This window comes from Lepisosteus oculatus, chromosome 12, assembly GCF_040954835.1.
Source record: "Lepisosteus oculatus isolate fLepOcu1 chromosome 12, fLepOcu1.hap2, whole genome shotgun sequence".
In the NCBI taxonomy this organism is placed as follows: domain Eukaryota; kingdom Metazoa; phylum Chordata; class Actinopteri; order Semionotiformes; family Lepisosteidae; genus Lepisosteus; species Lepisosteus oculatus.
Window position 1 is genome coordinate 31722320 of NC_090707.1, and position 26986 is coordinate 31749305.

At 39.8% G+C, this 26986-nt stretch overlaps 2 protein-coding genes across 7 annotated transcripts; both read right to left on the reverse strand.

The window, feature by feature from the left end:
• Positions 1-6121: 6121 nt before the first annotated feature.
• LOC102693163 (serine/threonine-protein kinase pim-3-like) lies at positions 6122-15601 on the reverse strand. Of its 6 annotated transcripts, none has more exons than XM_015359399.2 (7): positions 15540-15601; positions 11460-12071; positions 10540-10634; positions 9585-9635; positions 7725-8094; positions 6570-6746; positions 6122-6307 (listed from the first exon to the last, which is right to left on the reverse strand). In XM_015359399.2, exons 1-7 carry the CDS (start codon positions 15583-15585, stop codon positions 6204-6206), a joined length of 1455 nt encoding a protein of 484 aa, XP_015214885.2. In that variant the 5' UTR covers positions 15586-15601; the 3' UTR covers positions 6122-6203. The 6 variants fall into 6 exon arrangements, with proteins under 6 accessions (XP_015214885.2, XP_015214884.2, XP_069052804.1 ...); XM_015359398.2 differs by having other exon boundaries at positions 7725-8097; XM_069196703.1 differs by having other exon boundaries at positions 7725-8097; positions 11460-12068; positions 15540-15591.
• Positions 15602-18171: 2570 nt separating this feature from the next.
• Positions 18172-26794, reverse strand: LOC107078832 (anterior gradient protein 3-like). Its single transcript, XM_069196743.1, has 8 exons — positions 26746-26794; positions 25535-25865; positions 24655-24718; positions 23375-23427; positions 22870-22946; positions 21155-21218; positions 20739-20822; positions 18172-19031 (listed from the first exon to the last, which is right to left on the reverse strand). Exons 2-8 carry the CDS (start codon positions 25845-25847, stop codon positions 18982-18984), a joined length of 705 nt encoding a protein of 234 aa, XP_069052844.1. The 5' UTR covers positions 25848-25865; positions 26746-26794; the 3' UTR covers positions 18172-18981.
• Between the last annotated feature and the right edge of the window lie 192 nt (positions 26795-26986).

A 26986-nucleotide genomic window follows, 5' to 3' on the forward strand; every position in this document is an offset into this window, starting at 1 on the left:
CAAGCGTGGTGGTGACAAAGTCATGTTATGGTGATGCTTTTCGTCAGCGAGGACAGGGAAGCTTGTCAAGATTTGAGGGGGGAATAGATGGGACGATGTACAGGCAAATCTTAGAAGAAAGTCTACTTCAGTCTGCTAAAGACTTAAATTGGGGCAGGGCAACTATCAAAACCACATGCCCAGAGCCACACTGCAGTGACTTAAGAAGACGAAAAAATGTTCTTCAGTGGTCCAGTCAAAGTCCCGACTTGAATCCTGTTCAGAATCTACAAAAAGTTGAAAACTGCTGTCCATAAGCCGTCCTCAAACAAATTGATAGAGCATGAACAAATCTACCAAAAAGAAAGAGCAAAAAAAAAATTACATCAAGCCAGTGTCCAAAGTTGGTAGAGACTTACTCTTGGAAGCCTTTAACTTGAGCATTCAACTTTAGAACAGAATATTACATTTAAAATAACATGTATATATTATTTTGTATTTTAAACAAAATTGGATACCAATGGAATGGTATGAATACTTTTGCAAGGCACTGTATATACTATAGAAGCCAATCAGGAATTGATAGAAAATAGTGTTGTACTCAGCAAAAAGAAAATTGTGAAATTGTGAAAGATGGGCATTCGTTGCAAAATATAGTAATGCAAATGATAAAAGTACACTTGTAAATAACTAGAAATATTTTTCCACTTTCATTTTTAGCCCCATTCTGTTCCTATGGAGCAATCATTATAATAAAGTTTGTTATTGCTAATTGTAGACTAAAGGTGAAGATCATGTTAATACACAGAACAATAGTAGTAAAGATCAATAGATAAATGTTTTATATAATTTATTTGTCATGGTAAAGGAGCTTAATATAATATGTCTATTTTTTGCAATAGAGTATAGAGTACAGAATCGGAATGATGTTACACTAGGTAAGTATGTGAATCTTACTTGTCTTAATTTCTTATATTCTGGGAATATACATTTGTTCGGTAAAGAATTCTGTGATTTTCTTTTTCTCCCTGATTCTGGACATCCATTTTGTTACATAATATCCTGTGAATCTGCAGGGAAAAACCCTACCCTCACCAGTATCAGGACAAACATTTCCTTTCCCTATCTCTTTCTACCCTTCTGAAGAAGGCTTAATGGCCAAAACCTTTTTTTTCCATTTCTTTCTGTTTTTTAGCATGGAATTAGCCTTCACTTATTCCTATATCGCCGATTCATCTCATTTCAAAAGGGAAAGACTTCTGAACCACCACGTACAGAAGATGTTTGCCATTCCTCTTAATGTTTACCTTGGCATGTTTGAGTTACTGCTGGATATTGAATATGATATGGCACTGGCCATCACAGAATTCATTGACTTGGGGCTTGTGGGAATTGTTATGGATGGAGCCCTTGTTATGTGTGGAAAAAATCCACTCTATTTTCACAGTTGTAAAGGAAAGACATTCCAGCCTGCAACTGCTATAATGTATTTTCCACTCGCTGTTATTGGGCATGCCCCACTACAACTTTTCCTCTCAGGCCTTGTCATTGCTACATTCCACATTCCTCCTCTAGAGGACACTCCTACCCATTTCTGTTATTGGTTCAGTTCCATTATTTCCCAGTGTGTCTTGTGAGTGTTTTGGCTTTATAAGCCTAGCGTCTCTACTGTTCCGGGCTCAGCATTGGATGAAGGACGTCCGAAGGCCCGCCTATCACCAGGCCTGGAGTAGCCTGAGGGCATAGGCCTTCACCCCGGCGCCCTGACCTACTGAGTTCGGGGCTTGGAGAGCCTGGTCCCGTTTAGGTTTTAGTTTTCTGTGTTCCTGGTCTTGGTTCTGCTTCCCGGGGATTTTAACTGTCTTTGTCCCAGATGGATCTCCCGGTTTATGGAATATGGACTCTGCCGTGACATCCCCTTTTGGACCTCCCTGAACTTGGTTGCTTCCGATTTTCCTCCCGTGCACCGGATCACTGCACTCACTGCCCCCTGTCTGTCAACTCGTCCTAACCCTTCTGTATCTTCCCCTGATGTCCATCTCCAGACTCTTCCGGATTATACCGTCACGCATAGGGTCTTTAACAACACGCTTCACGGGAGTCAGAACCAGCTCCCATGTCAGTCATCTGGTTATAATAGACTTTGTTGAGCACACTCTTCACCAAATCATCCATCCATTTTCAAATGGCACACTTCATCCATGTCAAGGTCATGGGGGAGCCAGAGTCTATCCCAGCAAACAACTGGTACAAGGCAGGGTACACTCTGGACAGGACACCAGTCCACCACATGGCACACACAGACAAGGACATGCATACACTCTCACAAGGGCCAGTTTTCCCAGAAGGAAGTTAACCTGCCAGTATGTCCCTGTGGGAGGAATCCAGAGCACTGAGAGCGAACCCACTCAAATATGGGGATAACATACAAACTCCACACAGACAGTACCCTAGGCATGGAATCCAGGATTCCAGTGCTGTGATACAGTAATGCTAACCACTTGACCGCTGTGCTATCCTTCACAAATTGAATTAATTAAATTTGCACTTCCGCCCGGCCATGTAGATTCTGCTAGATTGGTGAATGAATTGCTTAATCTCTTTCAGTACTACCACTAAAATACTTTCCACAAGTGCAAATGCATTGAAATTTCAGTAAACTCATCTACTAGCAGTGAATACAATGTTCTGATGTCATAAAGCAGCAACTGTCTAAATACCATTCTATGAGTGAGTGCCAGCGTATTTAGTTGTTTGAATTCTAAAGACACCAAATTACAGAATTTCTCTCGATTTGTCAAAGTAATAGACAAATTGCTGACATAATTAAAACATTAAATTTATTGAAAAAACATAGGACACTGTCTTCTGCATAAATGTCAAGAAATAGCCCTGGATATAAGGTGTATATAAGGTGTAACCCCGGCGTCCTGGCCAAATTTCCCATTGGCCTTTACCAGTCATGGCCTCCTCCTAATCCCCATCTATGAACTGGCTTCATCACTCTGTTCTCCTCCACACTGATAGCTGGTGTGTGGTGAGTGTACTGGTGCACTATGGCTTCCATCGCATCATCCAGGTGGGGCTGCACATTGGTGGTGGTAGTGGAAGAGAGTCCCCATTACCTGTAAAGCGCTTTGAGTGGAGTGTCCAGAAAAGCGCTATATAAATGTAAGGAAGTATTATTATTATTATTTTAACCTTTTAAGAGAGAGCATGCTTTTCTGTTTTTTAGGGAACTTGGGTTTCCTGGGTAAAAGATACCTCAGTTAGAAATATCTTTCCTGATTAGGGTGCATTTTATGGATAGGGATATAGGCTCCCATTTATTTTGTGCCATCCAGGGTGCAGAGAGAGAAATTTAACTGCAGGTTGCTTTGTATTTGTGTGGCCTCTGTAGGCATTAAGACTTTAGTGCTTATTAGGAGTCTGGGGTTTTCTGGGTGACCAGAATGTTAGGCCTCTGAAACGCTGTGTCTGTAAATACTGTATCTAATGTAACTTTGTGTGTTGTATGTTTTCTGTAGTTTACTGTTATAAATATTTGCTTTAGCCACGTGTGCCTGGATTATTACTCCTCTCAACAAAGCTGTGCCAGAGAATAAAGAATTCACGTGCCTCTAGTTCTACCAGACACTCGGATATATTGTTAGAAATCATGTACATGTTAGGGGTTATGAATAATTATTTCACTGATTGACTAAACCGCTCAGTCAAATCCTGATTTTCACCAGTTTCGTAACACCCCATTTGTAACAATATCTATAGTGGTAGAATATAGAATATCTATAGTGGTAGAATATATATCTATAGTGGTAGAATGCTGTTTCCATACAAACTTTAACATATCATACAGTACCATTTTGATAGATCAAAACAGGTTTATATTTAATGAAATATACAGTATTATATTTCATTGGTTTATATTGGTCTTAACTTGCTTGATGTACAAATGTCAGTTTTTAAGCAGTAGATTGTCCCAGTCTGTTCCTGCCTAAACGTCTTCAAAGGTTAAATTGAACGTCTGAGGTTAAATTGCTCCCCCTAGTGGAAAGAGTTGAATAACAGCTGTAATTTGATTTTTGTTTGAAACTGAGGTTGCTGATCTTTTTTCTTGGTCCATGAAGAATGGCAAAAATGTTTCAGATATGAATCTCGTAATGTCCTTATGCCTTCAGAGGCCATGTTCAGTTTTAGCATTAGTTGCCATTACAATCGTTTTTCATCATAACCTAAGAATTGTTGTGGAAAAAAGGAGGCCCTCCAAACCATCTGCCACGGTAGGTTTCTAGGATGTCACCAAAAGAGCTCATTCAATTTTTTTGAAAGAAGTCAGGTATCACCTTCAACAATGTGGTTGGACAGATCATTACAGACTCCAACTACCCTACTACTTTACTCTGCTCTCCTCTACACTGATAGCTGATGTGTGGTGAGCATTCTGGCACACTATGGCTGCTGTCGCATCATCCAGGTGGGGGCTGCACATTGGTGGTGGTGGAGGGGAGTCCCCATTACCTGTAAAGCGCTTTGAGTGGAGTGTCCAGAAAAGCACTATATAAGTGTAAGCAATTATTATTAATCTTATTATTATTATTATTATTATTACCCTCTGTGTACAGAGGTGTCACCTCTTTAAATTGTTTTAAAAGCACTTTCCACTTAAGTCCGTATTTCTTAAAATAAGTAAATATATCTGGTTGCTCTTTTCTGGACTGAACCAAAGTGTTTTTATTATATTAGGACTAACATTGTAAACATTCGAAATGATCTCTATTACTGTACTATGTTCTTCTAATAGAATCCATGCATCCAGTTTCTAACCACTTTATCTAATTCAGGGTCACAGGGAGCTGGAGCTTATCCTAGAGAGCAATGGGCTCAAGGCAGGAAACACCCTGGATAGGACTCAAGTTAATTAGAGGGCATACACAGACATGAACATATACTGTACTCTCACCTGGGGCAATTTTCCTAGAAGCCAGTTAACCTAACTGCATGTTTTTGGACTGTGGGACAAAATTAGAGCACCTAATTTAACAGAATTCTTTAAATAATTTTACAGAATTCTTTAATACAAATTACACTTAACTATATAAGTGAACTACATTCTCTTTGCTTTTTATTGCTTCCTGTTGTATAGAAGATGTAAATGAGCTGACTCTGTGACAGACCCCATAATGCATATAAAAACTCACAATAATGGTCACTGGGGGAGGCTTTATAGCAGCAATTTTTATAACTCATCCCTTCAGCAGCCTCTCTTGCTGTAAGTTATCAAACACCCAACCAGCAACTACCATCCTTAAAGTCCTTTATAGCCAAAATATATCATGTCATGTACCAAACTACTTTATAAAATACAGAGTTGCGGGAGGCCGGAGCCTACCCGGCAAGCTATGAGCGCAAGTTAAGGTACACCTTGGACAAGGGCAAGTGCAAGCTAATCATACATGGGGACAATCTGGAGGCCACGGTAAAGGCTGAGGGGGGAAATTTGGCCTGGACACCGGGATAACTCCCTACTCTTATCGAGAAATGTCCTGGGATCTTTAATGACCACTGAGAGTTAGGACCTTGGTTTAACATCTCAGCCCACTACAGTATAGTGTCCCCGCCACTATACCAGGGCATTAGGACCCATACAGACCGCAGGGTGAGCGCCCCCCGCTGGTCTCACTTACACCACTTCCAGCAGTAACCATAGCTTCCCAGGAGGTCTCCCATCCAAGTACTGACCAGGCTCACACCTGGTGAGCTTTAGCAGATAGCCAGTTGAGAGCTGCAGGGTGATATGGCTGCTGGCATTAGCCACAACATTCCTATTAATTACATCCCTGTGAGAATGTGGACTTAACCACCATCAATAATCTCATTAATTAATTATCACCCAGTCTATCTAATTACAGATGACAGTTCCTTTCATAGCACCTAGTGGCAGTTGGGCTGTTATTACAGTAGCTTCTTCAAACCTTATGTTTCCCACTATAATCTGTAGTTTGTTTTTGATGTCTCCATGTAAGGCTCTGCACTTCTCTGCTTTAAATTAATCCCAGTCTCCAATTTCCTTCACAATATACTTATTATGTAATACTAAATATAATAATAATGGTCTAGTACACTCAGCCAGATGAAATGAGTCTTAAAACCATGTTTTTTTTTTATTTATTCTCCAACAAAACAGTATTCTGTGTAGGGAAGCCGTGAGTATGACTTGTCCAATGCTACTTTCCAATTTGCTTCATCCAGGGATGGAGCAGGATGTCCTCCATCGTAGGCCGGTTGCTAGGGCAGGAAGTCAAGCAGCGGCGAATCAGGTTACGGCATTCTGTCAGGTTGAAAATGAAGGGGACACTCAGGTCTACAGAGAAGTGTGGACTATGCTATGTTACTGAATGAACCAGGTGACAGAACATTCAATAAGAACTGTGTGGAATTTCAGGGAGGAATGTCTTCTTGTTTGTTTTTTATTATAATATGTTTTTCTCTCTTACATTTGAAGGAGATATAGTAAATATGTAATAAACGCAATTTAAACGTGCAGAGTTGGACGGAAAATCCATCGATGTTTACAATGTATCTCATCTCACCTCTGGAGATATCTCTGGGAAAGTGAAGTGTCCCTTTTACAATTTCATTGTCATCGGAGAAAGGCACATCGCCCCATACCATGTGAAAGAGCAGAATTCCCACTGACCAGACTGTGGCAGGAATTGCCTGATACTCTCCACGTAGGATTGTTTCAGGTGGAAAGTAATGCAGAGTACCTAGAGAGGAAAAGGCCAAGAAAAACTGAATTGCCTTGAACTGAATGCAGTTTTCATTCAGTGAAAAAGACACTTTGATTCCAAAAAAGGTCATAAAGAGTGACCAATTTTTTCGTAAGTTTGAAGTTGAACTTGATCTTTATTGCCATATGTGACCGGTACATGTACTGGTACAATGGAATTCTTACTTACAGAAAGTCTCTCGATTGTTAAAACAAGTGTAAAAACACGAAGTGCAAACAGTGTATCAAGACAATATACAAACAAACAGGTGACAATGTACAAGTACACAGGTAAACAGTTTGAATGAAAACAATACAGACGTGTAAACAATAACTGGAGATGTGCAATAAATAAGAAATCATAATGAGGTAGATGGTATAGGTGTGGTCCGAGGGGCATGGCTAAATGTTTTCGCATAAGCAATATTTGGTTGTGCTCCTCAGCTACTAGTGATTTTTATTACTGAAAATTCATACTGATGAAAAAAAACGCCTCAGTACTAAAGGATCACAGTGCTGGAATTTTGAAAGCAGAATAATGAAGCTTGGTTTGTTATACTGTATTATTGGTGTTGCAACATGTTACGCTAATGGCAATCCTAAAGCAATCAACTCAATCAACTAATGGCAATCAACTCAATCAACTGAGTGAAACAGTGTTTTCAAATCTGGATAGTATGTGAGTATAATCATGTGCTTTGGAAGAGTAAAGTAGAGTGGAGTTTATTGTTATATGCACAAGTGCAATTAAATGCTTATTTGCCTGTATGCTCCGATACAAAGACATCAAGGAAACACCAAAAACAAAAACACAGAACAGCGACAGCAGCAACAAGTTATATAACATACATCTTAGAGATGTCTGTCTAGAAATGACTGTCACAGAAACAGCGCGCGTGTGTCCGATAGTCCTGCCATACAAAACTCCCCAATAGAGCTGGCAGGATGCTCTTGTGTTCCCTGCCCCCTCCCTCACCAGCCAGGTCAGAATACAGCCCGTCCTGCAGTGGGCTTGCCGAGCCGAAGTCGATGAGCTTCAGGCGCTGGGTTCTGGCCTCCACCAGGAGGTTTTCGGGCTTGAGGTCCCGATGGACCACCCCCCGGGAAAGGCAGTGCAGCAGGGCCTCCACGGCCTGTCGCAGGAAGTCCCGGGCCAGCGGCTCCTCCAGGAAACCGCCCACGTCCTGCAGGAAGTTGAAGAGGTCCTGGCAGGGCTCGGGCCGCTCCAGGACCAGCAGGAAGCGGTCGGGCATCCTGAACCAGTCGAGCAGCATCACCACGCTGGCGCAGGCAGGGGGGGCACACACCTGCTGATGGAGCACAATCTCCAGGGGGACGGTGCCCTGCTGCTGAGGTGGAGAACAAGACAGCAGGCCCCGTCAGGCCAGGAGCCATCACACAAGTAATCCATAACATACGCCACCCTTCATTGCCAGCAAAGAAACGCTAATTAAAAAGGGCCATTCACATAAAAAAAACACTAAACAAACACGCACATAAAAATCATTAAGCCTGTTGATTTAAACAGGAACTCTAACCGAAGTGAGCAATGCAAAGGAAAAAAGTGAATGCAGATATAGCAATGTTTTGCTTAGTAATGGACCAATGACGGTCAGCGCCATGCTTTGTACTGGACCAATCGTTATTAACTTTCTATAGCGACAAAAATATTGACCTGAAGCTGGTCTGATGACCTCTCTGTAGTTATACAAAGACCTGGTAAATGAAGTAAAGCCCTAAACCAATCTATTGTCACCTCTTATGTATATAGCACTTTTCTGGACACTCCACTCAAAGGGCTTTACACGTAATGGGGACTCTCCTCCACCACCACCAATGTGAAGCCCCCACCTGGATGATGCGACAGCAGCCACAGTGCACCAGTACACTCACTACACACCAGCTATCAGTGGGGAGGAGAACAGATTGATGAAGCCAGTTCATAGATGGGGATTATTAGGAGGCCATGATTGGTAAGGGCCAATGAGAAATTTGGCCAGGCCCTAGTCATTTTGAGAAATGCCCTGGGATTTTTAATGACCACAGAGAGTCAGGACCTGGGTTTTACCTCACATCCCATGGAGGGCGCCTTTATACAGTATAGTGTCCCCGTCACTATACTGGGGCATTAGGACCCACACAACCTGCAGGGTGAGCGCCCCCTGTTGACCCCACTAACACATCTTCCAGCAGCAACCTTAGTCTTTTCCAGGAGCTTCAGTAGGTTGCCAATTGTGAGCTGCAGGGTAATATGGCTACGTAGGAGAATGATCTACAAACTGGGCACTTCGAAACAACCATCTGGAGACCTCTTATAGTGTATCTTGGGCTGAACTAGCCAATTGTATTCTTCAAAGTGTTGTCATTTTCTTAGCGTATGCTTTACTCGTGCTCTCATTTTCTGTGATTTATTTAATCATAAAGAATTAAAAATAGAAGGCACTTTCTTTTCGTATAAACTATTGGAAAACATAGATATTTTATTATTTTTTAAACTAAGTTCTGTTCTTATAGTTTGTTTCATTACTATGCGACTACAGTAGGATTTGCTAAACAGTGTGCATTTTCGATTCTGGATCTGGAAATAATTGTAAACGTAAGGTTATTAAAGCTATATTTAATTGTGTGCTGTTCTTTCTTGTCTCATGCATACTGTAGATGTTCTATGGATTAATTAAGCTATCATTTGTGAAACTAGAATGGAACGGAAATGTGAAAGTCCAGCAGTATCTTTTCATTATGCATTACATTTATACAATACATTTTCATTAAGCGCTCATTTCATTGGCTTCATACCATCTCCACATATTATAAGAACACCACAAAACATACTCACCAAATTTGCCCACTTCTTTATTGTTTTCCGATAGACACATTTAACTGCTACCTGGACAAAGGCATAATGGCATTATGAAAGAAAAAAACAACATTAAGCTAGCTTTCTTCATAAAACACTTTAATAACAGGTATATAATAACAGTAAGTTTAGTTTTTTGTTTCCTGATTCTTCATGATGACAATTTTAAATCAGAACATTCATTATCCTAGTCAGCTTATAGTAATATGGGATTACTTAAATAAAAGGAAAATAACCCAAAAGACATTATAGCTACTGTGAGATTATATATACTATACCAATAAAAGAGTATGGTATTTTGGCAACATCTGCAATTTGCAGTTACTGTATTTTATAGGAAAAACAAATGGAAAAGCAGGCAGCCAATAGGATGGTAGCTGGATGCACCAATAGAAAGGTAGCAAAGAGAAGCAGTGAGTCCAGAAGGATGATGATAATAATAATAATTGTTTACACTTATATAGCGCTTTTTCTAGACACTCCACTCAAAGCACTTTACAGGTAATGGGGACTCCCCTCCACCACCACCAATGTGCAGCATCCACCTGGATGATGCAACAGCAGCCATAGTGCACCAGAACCTCAGTGGGGAGGAGAGCATAGTGATGAAGCCAATTCATAGATGGGGATTATTAGGAGGCCACGATTTGCCAATGTATATTGGTGTATATTTTAACAGTCATAGTAACATATCAGAGACAGAAAGGGTGGCGGGGACTCTAGGCAGACACAGGAAAGAGGAGGCAGGAGGGAGCAGCATAAGGAAGAGAACTATAGAAGTCAGGGAGCTGTAGGTTTCTTGAGTTCAAGCCAAGCAGGGGTGCAGCAAGAACAAGATTTTGCCACATTTTGTCACATTTATGGATTAAATCGACAGTAAAATCTTGAATACAAACTTTTTAAACAGAACCGTGAGAAGAATGAGGATCCTTACCGGTATCCCATCAGTTTTCCGGTTTCCAGCATAGACACAACCATATCCCCCGTATCCTATCAAGTCCCCTTTCTCGTAAAGCTCTTGAAACACCTCTAAAACAGAAATGTTTGCTCAGAGTATAAACGAAAATGTCTCATGTCCCATGAACATTCTTAAGAAAAATGTACAGTAGTTACTGAACAAAATGTTAAATGGTTTGAAGGTTTTAGCTTCTCCTAACAAATGTAAATCTAAATTTCCAAAATATCCTCTTTGTGAAATATAAGGCTAAGGGAATAGAACTGACATAAAACTATAAATAACTATGTCTTTCTGTCTAATGTGAGACCTGTTTCTGTTTGAAAAATAGGACCTTAGTTAAACAAATAGTGGTAGTCCCTCACTCTGTCTGCTCACTTTGATTAAATCTCACTTTCATACGACATTGTCCACCATGTTTCATTGTCCTTTGGAAACAACAGGTTGCACGTAATTATTTTGGTAAGCCAGTAAAATCGTGCTTCTTTAGACACATCACTTTTTTATATTTTACAATGTTTTTTTTTTCCTGTGCACTAAAATCTTCTAATATGCTTCTGAAATATGAAGAGCAATTGAATCATAAGGAAGCAAACTTGTGAGAGTTTTTGCCTGAAATAAGATGGTATATAACTTAAAACTCTCCCAGCCTGGATCAGGCATTTCTGAGAACAAGTAACATTATGTGTTGCACTCAGTCTATAACAATTACATCATCAAGGCCCAATATTTCTGATTGATTAATTGATTGGTTGGTTGGTTGGTTGGTTGGTTGATTGATTGATTCCTGGAACTTAATCTTGGATTTATTTTCTTCCTGCCTAGCTAGCTGATCGCTAGCCTTTGTTTCTCTAACCACCTTGTTAAAAAAAAAACAGAAAATACAGAAAATCTCAGACCCTTAGAGTGTGACTTTAGCTCGGTAGTCTGCTCCCCCTCTATCTCTGGTTCCTCACACCAACCAGAGGTCTCCAGTGGGTCAGTGTCCAGTGAGTCAGTGTCCAGTGGGTGTTTTGAGGTCAATCTTGACCGACGGGCTGCTGCTCCTCTCGTTTTCCTTTTCCTTTTAACGGGAGGAGATGATGGGTCCTGCCCTCCACTTGCCGGAGCTTCCTCAGTTTCCAGAAAGGTCTCCGATTCGGAGTGAGAAATTGGGTCAAATCTCCTCCGTTTGTTTCTCCTGGCTTTTGGTTTCCCTGCCGCCCTCTCTCTACTCCTCCTGACTCCGCTGCTCTCACTCACGGACCTCTTCTCTGGCTTGCCTCTCCCTCCCAATCTCGCTTTCCTTCTTTGGCTTCTTTCCTCCGCCTCTTCCCCCTGGCTTCCATCCTCCCTAGCCGACTCCTCCTTGGTTGGGTCGATTTTCCCTGTTTTGCCTCGCCTTCTCACATTGTTGCCCCTGGTGCACCTTCTCTTCCTCTTCCTCTTCCCTCCTTTGTCCTCGTTTCTTATTCCCTCATGGACCATCCCATCACTCCCCAACACTGTGGAGGTGCCGGCCGAGGTTCCTTCTGAAAACCATAATAATTAATAATTTATAATCCCTTACACTTATATAGTGCTTTTCTGGACACTCCACTCAAAGCACTTTACAGGTAATGGGGACTCCCCTCCACCACCACCATGTGCAGCCCCACCTGGATGATGCAACGGCAGCCATAGTGCGCCAGAACGCTCACCCCACATCAGCTATTAGTGGGGAGGACAGCAGAGTGATGAAGCCAATTCATAGATGGAGATTATTAGGAGGCCATGATTGGTAAGGGCCAATGGGAAATTTGGCTAGGATGCCGGGGTTACACCAGTACTCTTTTCGAGAAACGCCCTGTGATTTTTAATGACCACAGAGAGTCAGGACCTTTGTCGTACATCCCCGTCACTATACTGGGGCATTAGAACCCACATGGACTGCAGGGTGAGCGCCCCCTGCTGGTCCCACTAACACCTCTTCCAGCAGCAACCTTAGCTTTTCCCAGGAGGTCTCCCATTCAGGTACTGACCGGGCTCATAACTGCTTAGGGTCAGTGGGTTGCCGGTTGTGAGTTGCAGGGTGATGTGGCTGCTGGCTGTATAAACGCAGATGTAGACACAGTTTATGATTCATAGTTTGTTGTTTTTTTCATTAACCTCTCTTTTTAACCACTTTATCCAATACAGGGGAGCCAGAGCTTATCTCCTGCAAGCAAAGAACGCAAGACAGGATACACCCTGGATAGGACACCAGTCCGTCACAGGGCAGATACAGACACAGACACTCACACACCAGGGCCAGTTTTCCAAGAAGCCAATTAACCTACAAATATGTCTTTTAACGAAGAAACTCCACACCAACAAACGGGAGAACATACAAACCCGAAGAGTATTGCAACTCACTGGGCCACAATATCACCCTCTTAGTTTTTTTTATCAAAATCTTATTTCCCAATTCTATGTTATTCATTTATTCATACTGTACAGTGCTTGCAAAAGCAATCAGCCTGTTCCTATGGTGCACCATTTTGTGAATTACCAAATGAGCTATTCACATTTATTTTTAACTTCAGATTTTATTCAAATCCGGAATAAACTGCACACTTGTAAGGGATAAGACCATTTACAGTAAATGTCAACAAAAATGAAAGAGAAAAATCAGAAAATGGCGATTGCTTAAGTCTCCGGATGTATGAACACAACAGTCTTTGGCAGAAATTACAAAGCCATTTTGTGTAGGTTTCTACGAATTTAGCACACCAGCTTGCTGCAATGTTTGCCCATTCTTCTTTGCATATTTGCTCGAGATCTATCAAGTTGCCATGGGATCACTTTTTTATATTCTCAATGGGATCTGGACTGCGCCACACAAGAACATTCAGTTTCTTATTCTTAAGCCACTCCAGTGTAGCTTTGGATCATTGTCCATCTATGTTCTCATCAGCACTGACAAGCTTCCCAGTCCTTACTGACGAGAAGCGGACCTATAAAATAATGCTGCCACCGCCATGCTTGACTGAGTGATTCACTGTGTTGAGTTTGCGTCAGATGTAGAGTTTTGCATTTGGACCGCAAAGTTTAGATTTGTTTTAACTAACCAGGAAACACTTTTGCTCAATACTGTAATAGCAGTTTCACTTTGTTGCAAACTATATGCAGAAGCAAAGGTGAGTTTTCCAATCTAACATTGTCACGGATGTCGGAAGGGAATGACACGGAGAGCATTAGAGACCCAATGCGTAGCAGCAAAGGGGCAACACAGCGGTTAATAATAATTACTAATAATTGCTTACACTTATATAGTGCTTTTCTGGACCCTCCACTCAAAGCACTTTACAGGTAATGGGGATCCCCTCCACCACCACAAATGTGCAGCATCCACCTGGATGATGTGACGGCAGCCATAGTGCACCAGAACGCTCACTACACATCAGCTATCAGTGGGGAGGAGAGCAGAGTATGCCAATTCATAGATGGGGATTATTAGGAAGCCATGATTGGTAAGGGCTAATGGGAAATTTGGCCAGGACATCAGGGTTACACCCCTACTCTTTTCGAGAAACGCCCTGGGATTTTTAATGACCACAGAGAGTCAGGACCTCAGTTTTATGTCTCATCCAAAGGACAGCGCCTGTTTACAGTATAGTGTCCCCGTCACTATACTGGGGCATTAGGACCCACATGGACTGCAAGGTGAGCACCCCCTGCTGGCCCCACTAACACCTCTTCCAGCAGCAACCTTAGTTTTTCACAGGAGGCCTCCCATCCAGGTACTGACCAGGCTCACACCTGCTGAGCTTCAGTGGATTGCCAGTTGTGAGTTGCAGGGTGATATGGCTGCTGGGTTAACCCAGGCTCAGGGGATCGGATGATGTAGAAACCTATGCCCTCAGGCCACGGATGAGGTACTGGTACTAGGTGGGTCTCAAGACATCCAAACCCTCAATGCTGAGCCAGGAGCAAAGGGTGACCCGGAAATATATAGCCCCACACAAAGGCACACCGGAAGGGCAAGAAAAGCACAGGAAAACTAGGAACAGTAGGGAGCGCCCTCTAGATGTAGAAGGCGTGACAACCATAGAGGCCATCTGGAATATTGTTGACTCATTTCATTTCAAAATCATTGGCCACATAGTTGCATGTCTAACCAGTTTTCCCCCTGCCTGGCTGCTCGGTTTTAAGAGACAGACAAATCTACACAGTGTCTGCGTGCCTTTTGCTCCTTGATGATCAACTTCACCACACTCAAAGAGAAATTAAAAGGCTTTGAAATGTTTTTGTACCCTTCTAAGGATCTGTGCCTTTCTACAACTTTATCCCTGACTTGTTTTGAAAGCTCCGTGGTCCTGAGTCTTTGTATGAATATTCACTTCCTTACAGAGAGGTGTATTTATTCTGAAATTATCTGAACCACTATTATTGCACACAGACAACGGTTACTCAACTAGCTGTTTTTGTGCACCTACGTTAATTCAGATGTGCCAGAGCACACCCACATCAAGAGTCTGAATGCTTGTGCAATGACTTTTCCACTTTTCTATCCTTCCTTTTGCTTTTACTTATTTGTTTCTTTGTCAACCTAATAAGTTACTACTATCAAGACCGCAAGCCCTAGAGCACAAAAACTGTGTGACTGAATATATTATATATATTATGTAGAATATATATTATGTTTTCTCTTTCTTTTAATATGATCTACAGTATGTAATCCAGCAGAACTTGTTGGTCCATAGTGCACTGATTGAAGTGATAAACTTCATGTGCTTTGGAGAACTGAGTTCAGTTTACTGGTGTACTGACTACTTTCGAATAGAACGATTAGTGAATGTGTATTGAGTATTTAAGTATAATTTCAGTTTTGGCTTAATCGTCTTGCCTGAAGGGCAGCCCCCTGGCTGTAGGATGAGGAGACTTGAACTCCATTCATAGAGGAGTTAACCTCATTGATCTAGAGCACAAAGAATCATAATATTCGAACTCTAGTTTAGGAATAACAAAGAAATTCTCACCTTCAGAGGAATTTGATGCTAATAAGAGGTCCTTGCAGTTATTCATAGTCACCAAAAATAACAGTGTCCATAAAGTAAAGAAAAGGGTGAAGTTTTTTTCATCTTTTGAGGCTCTGACATCATGGCCGCCACACTGATGATGTCACAAACCCAACAATCTGATGTAATGGCTCACTTCTGTGGGGCTATTAACCTACCAGTATGTCTGACTGTGGGACTGTAGTTGCCATAACTTATATAAGATTTAGATTGTAAGAAATACATTTTGCTCACTAAAACAAATGAGATAATAGTAAATAATACAAATACTGAAAACTATTCTTTCAAATACATTTGCTTTTACAGTATACAGCAGACAAACAGTTAAGTAAAGTATTCTTGCTCTATTACCCTGAAGTCTGGCACTTTCTGAGATATTTTTTTGTTTCCTTTTGATCAAAGGGAAATATCTTATAAATTTTAAGGAATCACTTTAGCATTTTCAGATTTTTTTTTCTTTTTGAAACCTTGTAGTTCTGCCTGTTAATTTTGTAGTTAGCTTCTCTGGTGAAATTGACTTTTTAGTGTTGTGAACTCCACATTTGCTAATAAATGGTATAATTATTAATACTTCAAATTTATTCTTTGAGACTAACACCACATACTCATGCATTCATGTTTGGTATAGTTAAATCTCTTATCAGTAGTATTCTGATGTTAATGTACCCAAAATGAGACTGGGTAACAGAAGAATCTTGGAACACAGGAAATAACAGATTATAGCATTTACAAATAACACCTCTTTTTTTCTGTTTTTGTGTAATGTTTTCTTAAACTGTAATTCCATGTCAGAAGGCAACAGATTTACCAAGATTTCCTCAAAAGAATACCCTGTTACATACAGAAGGATTCTACCAACAGAAATATCCTGAGCCTTTCAAACCCATAAAAATTCATTCTCCAGATGAGTTTCACTGTAGTCTGACAGATTCATTTCACGTTCATCATGAAAATGTTTGGCTGCTGTGCTGAGCACAGCTCCAGAGGTAAGCACTCACCTGATTGGGCAGAGCGGTGGCTCTGTGGCTAAGCATCTGCGCCTGTGGCTGGATGGTTGCTGGTTTGTATCCCATGGCCAGCAGAGGAATCCTACTCCATTGGGCCCCTCAGCAAGGTCCTTAACCCCAACTGCTCCAGGGTCACTGTATAAATGGCTTGCGCTCTGACCCCAAGCTTCTCTCTCCCTGTGTGTGTGCCTGTGAGTCTCATGGAGAGCAAGCTGGGGTATGCGAAAAGACAAGATCCTAAAGCAAGAAATGGTATATGGCCAATAAAGTGATCTTATCTTAGACTGTTCACTATAGGTATTAATGTTCCGAGGGCCTTGTATTGGCATTTAAGATCAGTGCCCCAAAACAATTTTATTTTTCCTTACATGATGTGCAGACGTTTTATCCAGGGCTAAAATTCCAGGGAAAAAGACTTTATCAAGGCACGGAGCTGAAGATCCCTGCCTGGAGTGGTGTGGCCTGGAAAGGTTAGTAGATATAGTTTATGTGGTTTCCATTTGGTTCTCCTGGCTTTTATTTGAGAGATTGCACAAATGAAAATAATCCAAACACATACACCAAGCTCCCACTGCTCTTTTGCCAGGACAAATACAAATATTTAAATCCAGGGGTGTTGATTGTTTAGAATCCATAAGTAAAGCTTCATTTACGATGTTGTGTGCAATTCTGGTTATAGAAAATAAATCGCCGCTCTGGAAACTGTCTAATGAAGGGAAACCAGACAGAGTGAGAAGTGTTTAGACAGTGAAGTGAAATATGTCATATTTGCTGTATACTAATGAATTTTCTATTTCAGATCAAAAGATAAATGAAACGTTTTAATGTAAATTTGTTCTGCCATGCAAGGAAAAAATATATATTCCCATTAAAAAAGTGATTAAAAATGTTTTCTTTTGGTCAAAACAAGGAATATTATGAAGATACAGATCTAGCTGGGCAGAGTGTCCTTCTCATTTCTGCGGACTTTTAAAAATCCTTTAGATAACTAGTACTAATGATTGAATGTATAAATATTGATGAATCTCAAAATACAATCTTAGATATTCGTTAAGAATAATAATTCCTATCTCCATCCAGACATCTAGGGTTGTCATCATTGGGTAATTTGTATGTTTTATATAAAGGTCTTTACCTCATGGAAACTAGACACCTCATCAAACAGAACCTCTACTTTGCTTATGTATTTATACACTTACATTTCTTTCTGCTCCTCCATTTCTTTACAGTTTGATTCACCTCTCTTATGTAGTCCAGGAAATGCTGATATTCACACTACACACCTGGTTACTTGTTTGACTCAATAGTGACCATTTTAGTTGAGATCATGGCCTGGTTTTGAGCCAAGAGGCTTTCTCCTATGGAGAACTCCCAGAGACATTCAGCACAAACTTTGCATTCAGGAATGTAGATTCCATCACAACAAAAAAAAGGAATTCGCAACACCCTGGCAGTACATCAACGAAATGTCTAACATCAAACAGAATTGTACAAATATTTGTATTTACTCTGTAGATTTTATTTTAACCCATTTCATCCCATTTTTGGTCATTTACTCTTGTTCCATATTGTAATGAATACTAAAATTGCAATAGAAGATCCTTTTTATTTAATCACACCATACAGATTTTTTTTTTTACTTTTATGCAGTTGAAATTAATGTACTATCCACACCCTGATGAAATACTTTATGGCAATAATTTATAATATGGATTTTCTTGTTTCTTTTTCAAAATGCATGTTTCCTATATACATCATATTCAGTAATTACAGTTGGTGGGATATAAATGTAAGTTAGCACAAAAAAAATAAGAACAGACAATTAAATTCATGAGACCAATACAGCTGTTGAGGCCAACATACAGCAGGAAAATACACTTGTTGTAAAAAAAGGTGTTCTCCATTAAAGAGTGGGGGACCCCTTTAGAAAAATATGCCCCCTGAAACTTCAACATAAAATTAAATTGAAAGTAATGCTGCTACTGATTATAAATACTAGATCTACAGGGCAGGGCAACACCACCAATTATGGATAGCACTATACCAGACTGAATACAATATATTAGTATCACTACTATCACTGGACTAAAAGCTTTTCTTTTGTTTCTTGAGACCTTTGGGTTAGACTACCCCAGGTAGTCCCAGAAGCACGTGTTGTGACCCGGTAGTTTAAGAGATTAATTTAGGGTTCTTCGATATGTAAACACTTTTAAGCAGAAAGATGATGTAATGTCTGAGAATTCCTGATGAAGGATCTAAATGAAAGTGAATAAAAATAAATAAGAATGGGAAATGGTCCAAAATGAAACATTTGTGGCCTACAGCCCACTGTCACCTTTAAATTATTCAGGAAGAGCACTGAATGTTTGAATATCCAAGATTGCAGGGACATCTTGTTAGAGCTCAGTGTTGAGTAACAGTCTCACCCTCTTCATGTTGTCATATACTGTAAAAAAAAAGATTGAAAATTAGTGTACATCCACTTTATCGAAAATCCACTTTATCCTTGCTGGTAAATGTCATGGCAATTAAACGTCCACTGAAAAATTGAGAGATGTCAGTGTAAAACCAACAAACAACTGTAAATATTCTGTTTTGTGATGTTCCACTCAAGCAAATGTTACATAGGTTTCCAGTTTTAGAGACATGGAAACTAAGTAAACTTTCTATAGAAAATTATACACTACAGATGAATACTTGACCTGACTGTCTATTTGAGCAAAGGGAAGGGGTTCCGGGCCTGAGCATGTGTGAAACACCTGAAATAAAAGGCATCCCTCTCGGGAATTTTTGCATTTTTGGCTCCAGTCAATTCTTCTTGTGGAAGGCTCTTTTCAGACGGAAGTTCTCGTTTGCTGAAGATTGACATGGCTACACTTTGTGCAAGCTATTAGGTCATCTTGTTGATGTGCTCGGGTACCTGTTTGTGTGCTGATTGCAGGTCTATATGAAGAAGCAGGTTCACCATGATTAGACCACATTGTCAAAGGGCGTCTTGCCTCCCGTAATGTGCCTCTTCTTCTCCATATTGTACAAGCAGATTGTACCACTTTGCATAATGGCCCATTTTTCCATTTTTTTCGTTTTTTTTCAGTTCTCGCTAACCTCACACTGGTGCCTACGCCCCCTCAGACGAGGTGTCCACTTTTACCACTTCTCACCCAGCCCCGCATTGTTACACCATTAATCGTCTTCAACACTGTTTATCACTTTGTGCTGATGATGTATTTGCGCATGTGGAGGTTTTTCATGATCCTTGGTAAAGATTTTCAGATATTTATATAGATATTTCAGGCTAATGTTATCGGTCCTTGTCTGTATTTCTGCCATTAAATGAGTTCAGAAAGGAGGCCTCCAACTAGTATGGGTCAAAGACTCAAGATACCTTATAGCTTTTCACATACCTTAACATGCCATCGCAGTAAGCAATTCTAGTACCATTTCTAGATAGTGTGGGCTTTGTATTGAACAGATTCACAACAGATTGAACAATTTTCCCAATTCTCTTCAAGTTCATCATAAAAAATTAAGAACTTCTTCAATTAAATGTTCTCTATTCTACAATTCCCTGTTATGCTACGTTATGATACATAAGCCATTATGATCTTGTTTTAACTTTTCAAAACTATAGCGTGAAGGGTTTGCTGGAGGATTGTCTTAAAATCAAAAGCACAATCAAAACCAAATTCAACATTTTCTACTTTGTTCATATACTTTTTGCTTTGTGCAGGCGTTCTGTTTGGTTAAGACCTGACGTTCCTGTATGTTGGCATCCACTTGAGTCCTGTTTGGTTTTCAGCTGCCTAATCACACAATTCTTTGGGACATGATTCAAAAGACATACCAAGTCTATTAATTTCATTGTCATAAATTTGTAACTCTCATTTTTCTTTTTCACACTCCATGTGTTCCCATAGCATTTCCTCCCTGGAGGTCAAAGCCATCAGTACGCTCCGTTTGAAAACACTAGCTCTTTCCCAACTTTCTCTGAGTCTGTATGCAGTCTAAAGCTCTGACTTTTGAGCTACTCTCTTACACTGACCCCGCAGAATGAGGGTAATTTGAATTGCCACGCAAATTCTCTTTTTATGTTTTCTCAGGTGGAGATTCCTGGAGAATAATCACAACCTCTAAAGGTGGAAATGGTACTTACAGGTTTGAATATCCTCAGGTGAGTAGGCATACTTGTACTTCTTACTTTTTCCAGTGATTTCTGTTCGAACTGTCAAAGATGGATCTAAAAAATTGGAGAGATGCACATTAATTAAACAGCGTTGTCACATCCTGTTGTAAGAGTCTGGTAGTGTCTTGTGTTCATACAGCATGCTAATTACATATAGACAGTGCTGCATCGATCTTTTTGTTGTGTTTCATACTAATATAAAAACATGTGTGCCTTATTTGCCAATCAGTCAATCAAAGTTTATTTATTAAATGCACAACAATGCAGTGAGCAGCAGAATAATCACGTGTTCTTTCAGATCTGATCCTCTATTCACTTATGCATAATAGCTGCGCAGTATAGGATGTGGTGAAAACTATGCACCAGAAGAGGCCAAACAACATTACCGATAAAGATAATTCGTGGCACGTAGTAGCCGTCAGGAGCAAGATTGGGGTCTTCTGTCTCATGCTGGTGATGTGAATGGAGGAAGACAAGAAAATGTCATTTTTTAGAGCAACAGAACGTCAAAAATGTAAGCTTGACAGCAGGTTGCTGCTCATAGTGTGAGTCAAGCACACAGGGAAGCGTTTAAGCTTTTTGTTTTGACATACGATATGACTGGATCCAACCCCTCTCAATTTGATCAAATGAAAGCATAAAAAGTACATTGCCTTCTTTTATAAAGGTACATTTACTTTATTTCCATCTTTCAAATGTGTTCATCAAATGTGGGCAAAAAAAGCTAGGAGAATTAACAAAAAATAGCTACAAAATCTGCCTATTTGCATTTACTGTATATAGCTCTTTACTACTCCCAAAAGACTGAATGTAGAAGGGAACCCACTTCATCTGCTACTTAAGTGCAGCTCCTGTTCTGCTCCTGCTCATACTGGAGTATTTATTTGTACATTAAGGTTCATGGAGATCACTTGCTACACTACTACACCACCAAGTGCAACATGGTTTTCCATGGAGGTCCCAGTACTGAAGAGGCACAATCTTGCTTAGATTCTCAAATCAAACAAGATCAGGCACCAGGGTGTTATTGCTGCTGCTGCCTCTGTCTTAGATCAGAGGAACTGAAAGCCTTTGCCTAGTAATTCAGACTTTAAAGGCTTTCAGAGAAGAGAGTTAAGAATATCCCAGAACCTTGTCAGTTTCTAAGCACAAGAATAAGCTCATCAAAAATCAGTAAGACAGCATCTTTATCCCAGCAAAGCCATTGGACTAAGAGGTGAGGTTTTAAAAATTGTGAAAATGGTCGTTTTTCTTTTTCAGCTACCACCTTAGGAAAACTGTCTGGTAACATTTTAAAATGGCAGACACCTGCAAGCAATATATTAGTTTTGTATGTCAGCTCTTAAAGTACTTCCTGAGCTGCTGGCTGGGTATTTATTAGCACTCCAAAAATGTTGGGGAATACCTGTTTTATGTACCTCCTACCTTAGGTGTCACAATCGTAATCTATCCTCTTAAGGGCGCTCCGGATCTTTCACATTTTAGTTGATTATGTGCACCTGCCTCCTATCCCGCCCCTCCTATTTTAAGCCAGACACTCTCACTCTTCTGGGCTCAGCATTGGAAGATGGACGCCAGGACGCCCGCCTACCAGCGGGTCCAGGAGTGACCCCACGGCATAGGCTTCACCACTGCATCCTGACCATCTGGGTCCAGGGCTTGGAGCGCCAGGCCTCGTTCACCCGTTTTTATTCCCCGTTCCTGCACTAGATCCAGTTCCGGTTTTTAAACCTTAGTCTAGTTTTTGTCTTGGATGGATCACCCGGTTCTGGACTTTTGGACTTCACCCTGGATTACCCCCTGGACTCCTCTGGACTTGTTTGCCATGGCCACACCCCCCCCCCACCCCAAGCACCAGTGCACAGTCGTCATGCCCCCCTGTTCGTCATCCTGCCCAGCTCCTCATTGTCTCCTCCCTGTGTCCATTTCCACTTACTTCTGGATTATACCGTCTGCATAGGGTCCTGTACAACACATCGTTACATTAGTTACCTTAGGTACCTCCTATTCTCAAGTGTTTTGTCCTCAAATGTTTTATCTACGTTTTGTATAAATGACTACATGACAGAAATTGGAATTAAAGCAAAAATATCAGACTTACCAACAGATTGAACATGACAAAGTTTTCCTTTGCCATTCTCTGGATTTCTTTATTGGCAGAAAACACTGTTTTTAAAGCTGGGTAAGTAAAAAAAAATGTATGAACATGTATTACACAGTTAGGCACTATTGGGGTTTAAAATGAACAGTTTGGACACAACCAAAAATAACATTTTACCAATGGTTAAAAAAAGTGTTTTTCTGTTTGCATCAATGCACAGATGTTTCTGTTCTAAAACCTGTAATTTTCTGATGATATGGATGTGCACTTCAGAAAGAGTTAAGCAAGAGTTTCAAATGCTCTTTCTATAAACATGTCTACTGTATGTTGAAAACATGTTTGGCATTATATTATTGAGACACTTTAAATACTTTATCATATTTATCTTCTTCTTTCAAGAGGCTAAGCATTTTACTAAAATTAATTTTGAAAAAAAGAGACTTTCTCTTGAAATCAGCTCTTTTATGGGTGGGATGCAATACTGGTTCTCATAAAATGTACCTACCTTTGCTCACAGGGCAATCTTCTAAATGATGAATCACCATAAGAGGTTTTTGACTGTTTAAAGTGAAGAAAAGGATACGTTGTTCATTTCTAAACAGAGCTGCCCTTGATTGAGGTTTCAAAGACGGGTATTTTTAGTGTTGATTTCTGTGCAGTACTACTGTAAGCTGTTTTACAAATTTGTAATTACTGATGAGTTACCACTCTACAAAGTAAAACTACATATAATTTATATTGCACTGGGCTTTAATGTGGAATTATCCATTCTATCCATTTTCTAACCACCTCCTCCAATTCAGAGTTAGAGAGAAGCCAGAGCCTATCCAGGCAAGCAACAGGCGCAAGACAGGGTACGCCCTGGACGTGTGGAAAGAGAAACTTCAGTATTCAGTCATTACTCAGTTGATCTATTTCTTAACTCTTCCCAACAACATTACTCTCCTGTAAGGATTCAAATAATGGAACAATATACTTTTGTGTACAGTACATAACAGATGCACACATACAGTATTGCACACTAATCAAAGTTCAGATTTTGATCATGAAAGTAAACTACATCGACAATAAAAGTTGTCCATAGTTGTTTTTATACTACTCTTTTCATCCAGAAGGATCCAAACAGCCACAGTAAATCTTTTGGAGTGGATCCAATTTATCCCCCATTGGAGTGTAGCATCCACCTTCACAACACTTACTGGATGATATATCTGAAAAAGCACTGGACTCCTGTTAGAATTACACTTACAACAGTTACAAATTTATAGTTACATTAAGCTCCATGAAATTACAAAACCAAACCCAGAAATATTTCTAGGTTGGTCCACACAAGACATAATACAGTAATTGTTAATAACTGTAGACAAGACAGTGCTTGTCAATTGCTGCCAACCTGACAGACAAGCCAAGATACAGGTTGTCCAGGGAAAAACAGAATTCAAATACTTCACCAGACTCCCTGGTGTATTGAGTTTATAAGAAAAAAGAGTTTTATTAAGTCCAGCCTAATCAAGTGGATGGTGCACGCTCACAAACTGAGAAATGAAATTATGGTTTATTTTGCTGCCTTATTTTAAAAACTAATTTTTAATTTCTATTTAGGGCATGAGTACAGAAAAAAGTTTCCTTTTTGTTTATCGTATGACCATTTCTGACCACTGATTTCTGCTAATTTTGTTTATTTTCACAACTGGGTGTTGAAACAGTGTTGAAAGATTTGTGAGAATGTCTTCATTCTCCATAGCTTGTCAGTTCAAGGCCAAAGATGCTGACTTAATTCATTACCTGGATCTGGACTTTAACAGTGCACCTTCATAGGTTTCAGACCAGTCAATTTCATCACCCCATCCTGAAAGCAAGAAAACAAAGTAATTTTTAACATGCACATTTATCGAATACAATTACTAGTTGGTATAATTGTCATGTGTATCTTCAGAATTTGCACATAAAATGTGATAAAAATCTATGAAAACTTAACTGGATTATATGAATACATATTGAATCTCATCTGCATACATATTACTGTTTCTATTTCAACAATGTACAACTAACAGCTGTGGTATTTTCATGTTTCTCAGGACCTAGGCCTATTGAGAATATCTCCTAAAAGTCAGTGAATGCAAAGTTCATGATAATTGTGTTTATATTATCATTATCATATTATCATGACAAAAGATGAGTCTGGTGGATTCTGCACATTGGTGGTGGTGGAGGGGAGTCCCCATTACCTGTAAAGCGCTTTGAGTGGAGTGTCCAGAAAAGTGCTATATAAGTGTAAGCAATTATTAATTATTATTATATATTTTTTAACAGAAGTCTCAAAGCCTGTAATCAAAATTTTAAATATAAGTATTTTATATATTTAATCGTATAAACCTCATGTTACATCTGCTTGTATTATTAACAGTGCCCTTTGAATGACAGCCATTCCTGCTTGGTGAGTTGGGTATTACACAATAATACCGTGTAGGGTGTTGTCAGGAATTCAGGAACTTTAAGTCATCAGGTTTCATCAAACATGCTCTGAACCAGATCTTTTAAGTCTTCGATATTTTCCCGTTAATAACTACTCCCATTTAGACCTCTACCGCTTCACATCTGATCGAAAGCCTTCAAAGAACAATGATAGCTAATGACTTTTGGGATAATTATTTGACAGCCTTACCTCGGGCAAGAGGGTGTGGTTGAGGTGTTTCAGTTACTGGTTGGACATGCTCATTTGGAAGTGGAGACGTTTTAGCTGCTGGCTGGAGGATGTCTTGTACTGCTTCATCTGCGCCCTTTGGAATCTCAGGCACTTTTCCTGGCTTCTCAGGAATATCTGCCTGTGCTTGAGGGATATTGTTTGGTGACCGAGAGCCTCGTTTTGAGGTCTTGTCCAGTGAAAGTGTTTCTTTTGGTGCCAGAAACACAACGGTTATATAGTAGGTCCCAACACAAACCAGACAAAAGATGAGGGCCTTTGCAATGGCTTTCATTTTAACAACTGGAGCCGCCTGAGAGACACAAAAAGGAACATTTCAGAATTGCTGAAGTTAAAGGTATTCTCCATGCTTGAGGTGAAATCATTTATAGGTTTTCATAGCCTTGATTATTCTTTAAAACCAAACCTATCAAACAACAGTGAAGAAGTGATTTGTCACTACTTGAACTGAAAAAGAGAACAAAGCTATCAGTCACAGTCTAACCAGAGATGCCAAACCCAAACAGGTTTGTATCTGAAAGGTAATGCAGGTGAGGGAGGCTAATATACAGCCATACTGTGTCTTAAAGCTGAATGCTGCATTTTAAATTGATTCACACCTTTCTTATGGATTCTTAAATATGAAAAAGTGTGCATTAAATTTCTATTTAACATTACAACGTTTTGTATTTGTTTCAATAAAAACTGCTGTTCCTTCTGTGTTTACACATAAATAAAGCATTATTTGAAACATAAATGTTCATGAATGCTGCAGGTCCAATGACACAGTGCTGTATGGAACTGTATACATCAATTCCCACAGACAATTTACTTCTTATTCAACTTTATTCCAGGAGACCAGGATAACTTGTTTGTAGCAGACAAATCACAATCAGTTTCAACTAGTTATGCTACTTCCAGGTGTCTTGGAATCACAATATATCATTATGTTATTTAAAAATGTATCTACAAATGGATAAGCATGCTAATATATTGTTATTAGAAGAGACACCAGCAATCATGGTTAAAGAAATAACCAAGATTAAGCACTGTGTAGAATCAAATCAGAGGAACTGAAAGCATTTATCACAGGATTTTACCATCCTTCGCTGTGTGAAAAAAATTATGAGTAGAACTAGCGTTGTTTTGTAAGAAACTGTCTTAGCAGAGAGCAGAATAGTAGTCGCACTCACCTTTCCTTGAATGAGTAGAAGACTGAAAAGGATTGCTGGCACAATCTGAACAAAAAAATTATTCACTGGGTGGAACTCAGAAGAACCTGTTTATCTGCTCTAGCTTGTCTGACAGAACCCTGTATCATCTTTGTTCTTAATAATACACAGCTTATAACTGAATTGTGTTCCAGGATCTTATGCTTGATAATATATACAATATACAGATTGTATTTAGGTTATATACAGTGCTGTACAAAGG

Coding starts and splice junctions, on each gene's coding strand:
- LOC102693163 (XM_015359398.2), bottom strand. CDS start 15,585: ATGAATAACTGCAAGGACCTCTTATTAGCATCAAATTCCTCTGAAG. Junction 9,636..10,539: donor GGAAAACTGATGGGATACCG/GTAAGGATCCTC, acceptor GCCTTTGTCCAG/GTAGCAGTTAAATGTGTCTA. Junction 6,308..6,569: donor TCCCAGAGATATCTCCAGAG/GTGAGATGAGAT, acceptor TCAACCTGACAG/AATGCCGTAACCTGATTCGC.
- LOC107078832 (XM_069196743.1), bottom strand. CDS start 25,847: ATGAAAGCCATTGCAAAGGCCCTCATCTTTTGTCTGGTTTGTGTTGGG. Junction 24,719..25,534: donor ACCACACCCTCTTGCCCGAG/GTAAGGCTGTCA, acceptor TCTTGCTTTCAG/GATGGGGTGATGAAATTGAC. Junction 21,219..22,869: donor TTGTCATGTTCAATCTGTTG/GTAAGTCTGATA, acceptor TCACATCACCAG/CATGAGACAGAAGACCCCAA.